An 11,068-nucleotide genomic window follows, 5' to 3' on the forward strand; every position below is an offset into this window, starting at 1 on the left:
TGAAAGGCCTGCTCTACTCTGCTTTCAGGAGAAAAAAAAACGTGTGCTTGACATTAAACCTTTTCAGTGTGGAAACCTGCTCTCTGAAATGTCTTTTTTTACATCCAAGCTTATATTCAACTCTGAACTCTATTTGTTTCTTTCAGATGTTCTTCACTGGAACTGAAATGAACCACGCCAGATCCTTCACCCCTGTTATGTTCAAGAGGAACTTCGTGAACCACTGGGTTAGAAAAAATATCTATTTATGCATTAAAATTGTGCAGTGTTAGGGACTGTTAGTGTGTCAAGAAGTATTCAGTTAAATCAGTCATTACATTATTTATTGGTGTTTTGCAGAATGTGCCATGCACTGCATGTCTCAAGAGTGTTCTGTCTTGCTCCAACGTCTCTGAAGCTTATATGTAACTATAAAATGGCTCGTGCAGGTGTACTAGGCAGGTTTCATGATCTGTGGCGCTGTGGGCGCCATTATGTAAGACTCTCCCTCTGCACCCTGGAAGGCAGCCGGCCCCTGGAGATGAACTAGCAGCACACCTGCAGGGAGCCTCTTCAAGCTCAATACCCAGGCCCTATAAGCCTGCTGCCCAGCCAGGGGAAGCAAGAGCCAGCCAGCCTCCATCGATCCTCGCTGCGTTGTGTGAGTAAAAAGCCTATGTAACATTTATGTTAACGTTAATCTTTCTAACCTAAGAGAATTCCCTTAAATACTTCCAGTATCACATTGTATTCAGATGAATCTCTCTCTCTCTCTCTCGCTCTCTCTCGCTCTCTCTCGCTCTCTCTCTCTCTCTCTCTCTCTCTCTCTCTCTCTCTCTCTCTCTTTCTCTTGCTTGCGCTCGCTCGGTAGCTCTCTCTCTCGCTCTCTCTCTCTGATATTTTGTCTCTGTGTTAGGGCGCGATCACACCGGACGCGGGTTTCTGCCTACAATCCGCGATGCGCATCCAGCTGATTAATCAGAAGTGACCACACCAAGCGCGGATCCACTGCCTATTCGAATGCGGTGACTAGGCAACGTAACGACAACTGTCACTCGCAACGTAGCCTAATCGATGGTGTTGTGTCATTAAATGATGTGAAAACGTACACAAAATGCTTTGTCCATTCATCTATGTAAAATGAATAGAAGACGAGCTCTTTCCTTGCTCTCCTAACGTTGGATAGGGAATCTGATATGAATGTTGATAACGGTCTCCTATCGAACATCTGGAAATCCGCCGCGGGTTTTCCGCCTTGAGTTGAACTTTTTTCAACTCGATCCGCCCGGCGCGGAGAGGCGGAGAATCCGCAACCCGCCTTGCGCTGATATCAGACGCGTAATCCGCTCATTTTCATTGACAAACAATAGAATACATCCGCCTCCTACTGTAAAATCCGCGTTCTGTGTGATCGCGCCCTTAGACATAATGAGTTTATAACTTTAATGTTAGCTGAATTTGTCTGTCAACTGATAGAATGCACCTATCAAATACTTTTTCAATGTGCGAACCTGCTCTCACCATTGAGAAATAAGCATGTGTGTGGCCCCAAATAAAACAGGCCACATCCAAATAGAACACCACATCCAGGCCGCTACAATTTATTGCTCCCTTATTTCTTTACATTAAATCTAAAACTCAACTATGAACATTGTTTGTTTCAGATGTTCTACACTGGAGGTGAAATGAACCACGCCAGATCCTTCACTCCTGCCGTGTTCAAGAGGAATTTCATTAACCACTGGGTAAGGAAAAAAAATGTGTGTTTACCTTTCCATTGTTTGTAAACTACTTTCAGGTCAGATATAAGATATACTTATGTGGTCTGCACTGTTAGTGTGTCAAGAAGTATTCATACAAGTTAACTATTGATTTTGGCTGAATGTGCAATGCACTGCATGTCTTAAAAGGCCAATATGTAGGATTAAAAGTTAAATGAATCACTGTCCCGTGTCAGCCGATGCTTATTTGAATTAATCGTAAGTGAACGATGATTCTCGCGACCACTTTCACGGTCCGCTGTCAGAGAACTACGAATGTAACTTTTGACTGAGCGACCCAAACGGTTGTCGTACTGCTCATAAGGAAAAATTACTTTACATACTGCCAGATATATATTCACATTTGTATCAACTGCTGGCATTGTAGGAATATAGAATATATACTAGCAAGACCATTAGCTTGTGTGCCCTTATCGGGAGACCCAAGAACATTCCTCTTTTGTTCTGTAGCCTCTGTCAGGATCACCCGATCAGGACAGCCAATCAAAACTGACAAGACAAGACAATAAAACTACCTTACAGACACTTACTTATCCTCAGTAAACTCTGAACATGAACAAATCTCTGCCTCTGTGTCTATCTTCCACCTGTGAACACAATTCTTACAGCATTCTGTGATGAAAAACAGTCTCACAGTGAACTTAGTTTGTGTAGATTTTGAGACAGGCATGACACTGGCACCATGCAGTAGTAAAAAAATGCTGTTTAACTATGTAGTGCTACATTGTGCCCCTTTAAGATTGTTCTGTCTTGCTCCGATGTCTCTGCATCTCACATGTAACTACAGTATAATATGGTTTCTGTTCTTCCCTCCTCATGCAGGCGTTCTGGGTGGGTCCCATGATCTGTGGTGCTATGGGCGCCGTTATGTACGACTTCATGCTCTTCCCCCGCATGCACAGCCTGGCCGAGAGGGTAGCCACTCTGAAAGGCCGCCGGCCTCCAGAGCAGAAGTCTTGTTGGGAGCTCATCAAGCTCAAGACCCAATCCCTATACCATAACCCTGCCACCAAGTCAGGAGAAGTAGTGGCCAATCAGACTTATTATAGTAGCCCCCTGCTTCCAACAATCCAGATCTTCTCCTCACAGCAATTCAGCTCTCCTCCTACAAACTTCCCCACACCCCGTCACCATCAACCCCAACTATCAAAGACTAATATCTGCCCTACTCAAGCCCCCCACCACCATCATACACATAGTTTGATGTGTGTGTATGTGTACAGTATGCATGTGTACTTTGCTCACACTGACAAACTAATTCTAACCATCACCACAGAGGGACATGTGTGCATTCAAGGGGCGAAAAAGAGCCCTATGAACAAGCCAACTAACACAATCAAGACAGCCCAGTGTAGGGTGGGCAGCGCTCAGAAATAACATATGAAGGGCGGCACACTTCAAGAAGAAATGTTGCTGTTGCAGATATAGTGTGGTTCTGCGACCAAAATGCATTGAAGGAGCAATTCAATCTCGGAAGAGTGGTCAATGTGACCACTCCAAAGGCATTGTCTGGGATGTCCATATGAAATTCCCCCCCAAGTTTATGTGCTCAGGTGAAGATTCCAAAGCCAACCTAAAGTCCTGGGGACCCACAAGGTACCACATTGTATCTGGATGTACGATGGCTCAGCGACCTCCTACCAGTAGAGGAACAAGTTGGCTGCAACCAGCTGGCCTGATGGGTGCGATCTTCCCATGTCACGCCATGGCAAGACCGAGTGGGAGGTGTCGCGGTGGTCCATGTCTGGACACAGGCTTGCTTTGATTAACAGCGTTTATTGCTACGTATTGTGAGTAAAAAGACAATGTAACAATTATGTTAAAGTGATACTGTCCCATTTTTGGAAATAAGCTTATTTTACACTTCTTCTTGAGTTAAATGATTGATTTTTACCTTTCTCCTGTACTTTCAATCGTTCTCTGAGTATGGCAATGCAAATTTTACCTCCAAGCTAGCAGTTAACATTGAGTCCTATGAGACCAGTTAGCCACCAACTGATCTCACAGGACTCAATATTAGGGACGTTGGACTGAGTCACCAGGTACAGTAAGAATAATGAGCATTTCATCTCTTGCTGATTTTGTTGTTGGTTTGCCGTACTAATAAAGACCCATAATTTTAATGGTAGGTGTATTCTAACATGCAGAGACAGAATATCAAAAAGAAAATGCAGAAAATAACTTCTAAGATTATATATTAATTTATTTCTTTCCCCTGTCAACTCTTAAAGGGGTATGCCACTATTTTGGGGCTTAAAGGGACAGTTTGGTCAATTTCAACATGCAGTTGTAATGCTCACACTACCCTGGACTTGTCAGTGCCTGAGATTTTTTTTTTCTTCTTCTTCAGCCGTTTCCGAGATCCTGGTCATTGTAATGGGGGCAGCTCTTTGTTTACATTTCAAAAAAACATTTTTATTTATTCCAAAAAACATCCAAAAGGTTATAAAACATCAGCAGACAACTAGCAAACAGTAGTACCTTTTGGGAAAATATTTGGAGTTGGCCTATGTTTCATTTTTTAAAAATGTAAACAAACGCTGCCCCCATTAGAATTGCTCATATCTCGGAAAGGGCTGAGCTGAAAAATGTGGCATCACCAGGTACTGACGAGTCAAGGGTAGCGTGAGCAATACAACAGCATATTGAAATTGACTGAACTGGTCCTTTAATACAGTTAAAATCGTTGGCCAGGGTTTATAAAGGTGGTAAAGTGTCTTATTTTTCATGTAAGCCGTTGTCTTGCTTTAAGACAAGTTTAGAGGGAGCATGTCGCTAAGCTAGTGAAAGTCAATGGATCCGTGTAGCATGCTACAATGCTACACGGATCCAGTGACTTTCACTAGCTTAGCGACATATTTTTCATGTTAAGCGTTGTCTTGCTTTAAGACAAGTTAAAAGAGGGAATAAGACGCTTTACCACCTTTATAAACCCCAGCCAATGATTTCAACTGTATTAAGCCCCAAAATAGTGGCATACCCTTTAAGATCTGGTCCCACAGACTAGGTAGACACTTCCAATCAACTTGTCAACTGAATTAAAGATGGGCCACACCTGTGCTTGTTTCTAATCTTATTCTACATCCAGGCTGCAACAATATCTTGCTTCCTTACTTTTTACATTAAAGCTAATGCTCAACTATGAACACTATTTGTTTCAGATGTTCCACACTGGAGCTGAAATGAACCCTGCCAGATCCTTCACCCCTGCTATGTTCAAGAGGAACTTCATGAACCACTGGGTAAGAAAAAATATATACATTTTGTATATAAACTACTGTACGTATTGTATTATATGTAAACTACTTCCAGGTCATATATAGATGTACGTGGTCTGCACTGTTAGTGTGTCAAGAAGTATTCAATTAAAATAGTTATTACATAGTGCATGGTGCACTCTACAAAACATCAATACACAGTGTGTCTTAAGATTACTCTGTTAGTTCTGTCTCTGCTGCTTACATGTAACTATAATATGGTTTCTGTTCTTCCCTCCTCCTTCAGGTGTACTGGGTGGGTCCCATGATCTGTGGTTCTATGGGCGCCGTCATGTATGACTTCATGCTCTTCCCCAGCCTTTGTGGCCTGGCCGACAGGGTAGCCACCTTGAAAGGCAGCCGGCCTCTGGAGCAGGACACCTTTGGGGAGCCCATCAAGCTCAAGATGGTAAATGGTCACCAGCACCATATCAGGCTCCAAACTAGTGTACCTTCAGTCAATGCAAATCAATAGAGAGCACTGCCACCTCTGTCCAAAACTGGAGTAAAACTGTGTGAATATGAAGTGACACATTAATCAAGGACCAGATTTGAAATGTCAGGCTAAATATCTACTTAAAATGTACTTTATCGACTAATATGATTTAAGATCACTTAATATTAATTGTGTAGATATTTAACAAAACACTTAAACCATGGGGCAGCCGTGGCCTAGTGGTTAGAGAGTTGGGCTGGATCTCAAATGGCGCACTTGTGCACTTCGGGCACTATGTTTCAGTGCATAACAAATACAGCATAAGCACTGAAACATGAACACTAAAGTGCACAAGTGCACCATTTGAGATTCAGCCTTGGTCTTTCAATCTGAGGGTTGCAGGTTCGAATCCCCCTGACCTCTCCCTACATCTCCATCCATGGCTGAAGTGCCCTTGAGCAAGGCACCTAACCCCACATTGCTCCAGGGACTGTAACCAATACCCTGAAAAATAATAGTTGTAAGTCGCTTTGAATAAATGAAAGCGTCAGCTAAGTGCAATGTAATAATAATAATAATAATTATTATTATTATTATTATTATTATTATTATTATTATTATTATTATCCTTGTATAGTGTGTTGATGGGAATTTTCACATTATTAAAGGCCAACTTCCGATAAAAAAAAACAAAAACGTTTTACTCGCTCCTTTTGAAAATCGGACGGTCACCTCAAGTTAAACTCTCATGCAAGGTTTCATAGTGGTGCGTCACCTCGCCTGGCTGTGTTTCCCAATTGACATAAACAATGCAGAGCTACGAGCGAATCACGAAAGCCTGTCTGTGTTGCATCACATCGAAAGAAGGCGTTGCCCACATGGGTTTATTTCAACCCATGTTGAGTATTTTTTTCTGCTTGTTTTCAAAACAAGCAACGCCTGGTGGCCCGCAACCGAGCTTAGCTATCAGCTGGTTGCTACTCTCAGATACACACAGAGCACACAGCCAGTTTACATACAGCCTCCCCACTCTAGTCGATCCATGCCTGCAGTTTGCCTAGGGGTCGCTGTCGAGAGAGCACAGCCCTGAATGGAGCCTGCACGCCTCCGTTGGCGCCCCTATAGTGCAGTACCACCCAGGGAAGTGGCGAGTCTATAACCTTTAGAATGTCTCTGCAGAGCAGGGGGAGGGAGCCAATCAGAGACGGATATCCAAGAGAAACCCGGAAAACCCTCTCGTTTGTCCACAAGGCACCTTGATGGCTTGCAAAAACTGCTTGAAACAAAGCAATCAGAACGTTTTTTTTTTAAAACAAGACCAACGCGTAACGCATTCAGTAACAATGGGGGACACGGCAGTATTAATGCAATAACGATGAAAGGACATCTTAAAGCTTTTTTTTGACACAGATGAAACACTTTTTCCATTTATTTACATTTCTCAGGTCTACCTCCAATAATGGCTGCCAGGATTGTCATGAAAAAAGGGGTGGGGTCACCTCTAGTCTAATGTTCTTCCCCTATGGGGCACCTAAGTCTCCACCCCTTCCGGGCGGCTTCTGGGGCTGGCAACGGAAAAACTTTTGACTGGGCTGTAATGGACTGATCAAAGCTATTTTCCGACCCACCTCGCATTTCCCCGTCGATCACACATATGCTGTGCCTCAGAATTATTAACAACCAATGGTGTGCTTGTTGATTTCACTTGCCAAGCGATTTCTGAGTTGTGAGTGTGCAAAAATATGTAATTATTTGGACTACACAAGAGACGTCGCATGTCCGACGTGCAGCCACTTAAGCCACGGTGCAGCGGTAGGGTTGGCTGTGCCTCGGTTCACGTCAGATATGCACAAAAGCTAAAATAACGTTTCTTGCGTGCCGAAAATGAGTGGTCTTATGACGCAAATCCAAACCTTTCAAATTCACTGTCATCATATGTGAAATCCGGAGCACATGTCAAACGGGATGAGGATTTAGCTTGACTCGCTCCATTAACTCGCATTCAAAATTTTGCGAGCTCCAGCCCCATTGATCGGAAGTAGAAGGGCGTGACTTAGGTGCCCCATGGGAAGCACATTAAGGTCATGAAGTGGCCTAGACCAGAGAGGGTCTATGGGTATTACCAGGGGCTGTTCACTCACGGAACTTCCTATTAGCCACAATTGGCTAACCCTAACCACGGGACAGTGCAAAATGAATGGGTGTCAATGGAGTTTTTTACCATTATAATTTTTGTGATTTTTTATATTTTTTTGTCCTGAAATATGAATATTAAGTTCGAAGCTAGAAATAATAAGACCCCATTTGAGTAGCGTTTCGATTATTTTGCGCCACTAGATTATTATATACTGGGTCACAAAGCTCAATTTTTATGGGGCCAAACCCATAAACATTAGCACGATGCTAGCGAGTACAGGTTGAAATCTTCTAACCAGCTGTAAAACTACACACCTGAACGATTTGTCAATACAGCCTATTGTTAAACAACAGTCATAGTGCTTACCAGGAATGTTTTGTTGATAATATTTGTGACAGGAAATGGCCGTAGTAATGTATTTAGCATGGGTTCCCCTTTCCATTCCATACATTTTCCCACATTAAGGACTGGCCTACGCTCGCTACTGCAGTATGCATGCAAAGCTAACTGGCTACAATGGGAACCAATGAGACTGAGAGTGTGTTTTAATATGCGACCTTGCCTCCTCCACTTGCCTCCTCCACTTGCTTCTCGTCATGATGACATCACTGACAACAGCAGTATATTTCAATATCTTGCAAAAGCTCAATTGTAAAGTCTTTTTCTCATTTGCAATTGGGATGGTGAATGAAAAACAGTCCCTCAAAAGTTGTTGTGGCGAGGCTGACAGCTGGGAAACTTTATCGTTTTCTCCACGGAGGAGGGGCCAGGAGGCGGGACGAGGAGACAAGCACAAGTGGAGGAGGCAAGGTCACATATTGGGATGCACCCTGAGCCTTCTCCCTGTGTTCTAATTTCTCTGGTATTACGAGAGACAAAAATCTAGACTTTTTTCGGGTAGTACTGTCCACTAAGTGGCGCCAACCAAGGAGCGTGGAGGAGCGCAGTGGCTTCACACACTGCGTTTGGATTGGTCGACCGGCTGCATTGCTGTGATCACGACTGCTGTAAAGCAATTTCGTTTGCAAGATGCTAGTTCAAACTGACTCCTAAATGCCAAAGCTTTAAGAAGGACATGACTCCCAGGTTATTGTACTTTTCATTTAAATCCACATTGGCTTCTCAGAACCCACAGTAATATTGTCAGGTTTCAGCCGACGGCGAGCACAATTGTCAGTTATTAGCGTCAGCCTTATAGGCTACGCTGTCTCGACAGCGCTCCCTAGGTGAACTGCAGGCACGGGTTGGATGGCGAGTTAAGACACTATGTAAACCCACTGTGCCTAGACCGTCTCCAGACATGTACCCTATAGTAATCGTATGGAGGGAACTGAAGCACCCATTTGGCAAGCCACAGCCACTAAATCAGCCACAGCCACTAATGATTTAGAGATGATCTGCAAAGAAAAGACAAAATTCCTTTATGTGCACAAACATTGTCATCCACTAAACAAAACGTCTGACCTCTGTCCTAGAGAACTAGGGCTTTTCCAATTAGTACTTTGTATTTCATTGAGGTAAAATAAGTACTTGACCCCTCTAGCCAAAGAAGACAAATGCAATTAATATGATATTCGTTAATGTAGTTTTCCGGATTTTCTTTTTGATATTCTGTCTGTGTTAGAATGCGCCTACCATTAAAGTTATAGATTGATTATGTTTTTATCAGTTGACAAACCAACAAATTCAGCAAGGAATCAAATACTTTTTCAATGTGCGCACCTGCTCTCACCCTTGAACTGTTCTATTTGGGGCCACACACATGCTTATTTCTCTACATCCAGGCTGCAACAATGTATTGCTTCTTTACTTTTTTACATTAAAGCTAATACTCAACTATGAACACTTTGCTTTTCTTTTTTCAGATGTTCCACACTGGAGCTGAAATGAACCCTGCCAGATCCTTCACCCCTGCTGTGTTCAAGAGGAACATAAACCACTGGGTAAGAAAAAATATATACAAATTATGCATTTAAACCATGTGTATACCCTCCCAATGTTTGTAAACTACTTTCAGGTCAGATATAGAATTATGTGGTCTCCACTGTGTGTCAAGAAGTTTTCAATGTGGTCTGCACTGTTAGTGTAGAATTAAATTACTGTACCAATACAAAATTATTACATTTTGTATTGGTGTGTTGCAGAAGGTGGCATGCACTGCATGTCTTAAGATTGTTCTCTCTTGCTCCAATGTCTCTGCAGCTTGCATGTAACTATAATATGGTTTCTGTTCTTCCCTCCTCCTGCAGGTGTACTGGGTGGGTCCCATGTGCTATGGGCGCTGTCATGTATGACTTCATGCTCTTCCCCAGCCTTTGTGGCCTGGCCGAGAGGGTAGCCACCCTGAAAGGCAGCCGGCCTCTGGAGCAGGAGCCCATCAAGCTCAAGACCCAGGCCCTATACCGTAACCCTGCCACCAAGCCAGGGGATGCAGTGGCCAGCCAGAATTGTTATAGTAGCCCCCTCCTTCCAGCAACCCAACTCTTCTCCTCCAAGCAACCCAGCTCTTCTCCTCCCAACAATCCAGCTGTCCTCCTCCCAGCAATACAGCTCTCCTCCTCCCAGCAATACAGCTCTCCTCTGTCTCACTGTCTATGACAGTGTGTGTATGTATGCCTTAGTCTGAATGTTCTCTCATCTACACTCTACAATCTACACTCATGACGGGTGAGCTATAACAGTCAACTTGGACATACTTTTTTACCATTACATTTCATTACCAGTATGATCTCAAAGTTTTGTTTTTCATTTCTATTGTTATCTACAATACAAGATGTGGATGTTTGATTTGTGTGTGAGGGACTGAATGACTGAAAATTCACTGCAGCTTTTTATTTTTGGTTTATATCATTACAAAGCATGCATGTGTGAGTGTTTGAGGGAGAGTGTGGGCCAGTGCAAAGTGTGTGTGTGTGTGTGCGTGCGCGTAGAATGTGCGCGTGTGTGTAATGTGCCTGTGTACAGTAGACCGTGTGTGTAGAATGTGCGCGTGTGTGCGTAATGTGTGTGTGTGTGTAGAATGTGCGTGTGTGTGTAGAATGTGTGTGTGTGTGTGTAGAATGTGTGTGTGTGTGTGTAGAACGTGTGTGTAGAACGTGTGTGTGTGTGTAGAACGTGTGTGTGTGTGTGTGTGTGAATGTGCGCGTGTGTGTAGAATGTGCGCGTGTGTGTGTATATAGAATGTGTGTGTGTGTATAGAATGGGTGTGTGTATAGAATGGGTGTGTGTGTGTGTGTGCGCGTGTGTAGAACGTGTGTGTATGTAGAATGTGCGTGTGTGTGTGTGTGTGTAACTCGAGTGTGTGGACTGCTACTATTGGTGGTGGTGTTCTAGACTTGGGCTGTGCATTGTTCTGAACTGCAATTGGGTGTTGTGCCCTCAGCTGACTTTGGGGTGAGTACGGCATTGAATGTTTTCTTCTGCATTCTAGTGACATTGTCTCTTGCTTGTTTAGCAATGTATTTTACTGACTTCCTTG

The 11,068-nt window shown here is 43.3% G+C and overlaps 1 protein-coding gene across 2 annotated transcripts; it reads left to right on the plus strand.

Annotated features, from left to right (window-relative positions):
- The first annotated feature begins 3,316 nt into the window (after window positions 1-3,316).
- LOC134436853 (lens fiber major intrinsic protein-like) lies at window positions 3,317-10,612 on the plus strand. Of its 2 annotated transcripts, XM_063186194.1 has the most exons (5): window positions 3,317-3,550; window positions 4,922-5,002; window positions 5,265-5,426; window positions 9,456-9,533; window positions 9,840-10,612. In XM_063186194.1, the coding sequence occupies exons 2-5, from the start codon at window positions 4,922-4,924 to the stop codon at window positions 9,882-9,884; spliced, it is 366 nt and encodes a 121-aa protein (XP_063042264.1). In that variant the 5' UTR covers window positions 3,317-3,550; the 3' UTR covers window positions 9,885-10,612. The 2 variants fall into 2 exon arrangements, with proteins under 2 accessions (XP_063042264.1, XP_063042263.1); XM_063186193.1 differs by lacking the exon at window positions 3,317-3,550 and having other exon boundaries at window positions 4,817-5,002.
- Window positions 10,613-11,068: the final 456 nt, after the last annotated feature.

This window comes from Engraulis encrasicolus, chromosome 20 (assembly GCF_034702125.1).
Source record: "Engraulis encrasicolus isolate BLACKSEA-1 chromosome 20, IST_EnEncr_1.0, whole genome shotgun sequence".
Classification (NCBI taxonomy): domain Eukaryota; kingdom Metazoa; phylum Chordata; class Actinopteri; order Clupeiformes; family Engraulidae; genus Engraulis; species Engraulis encrasicolus.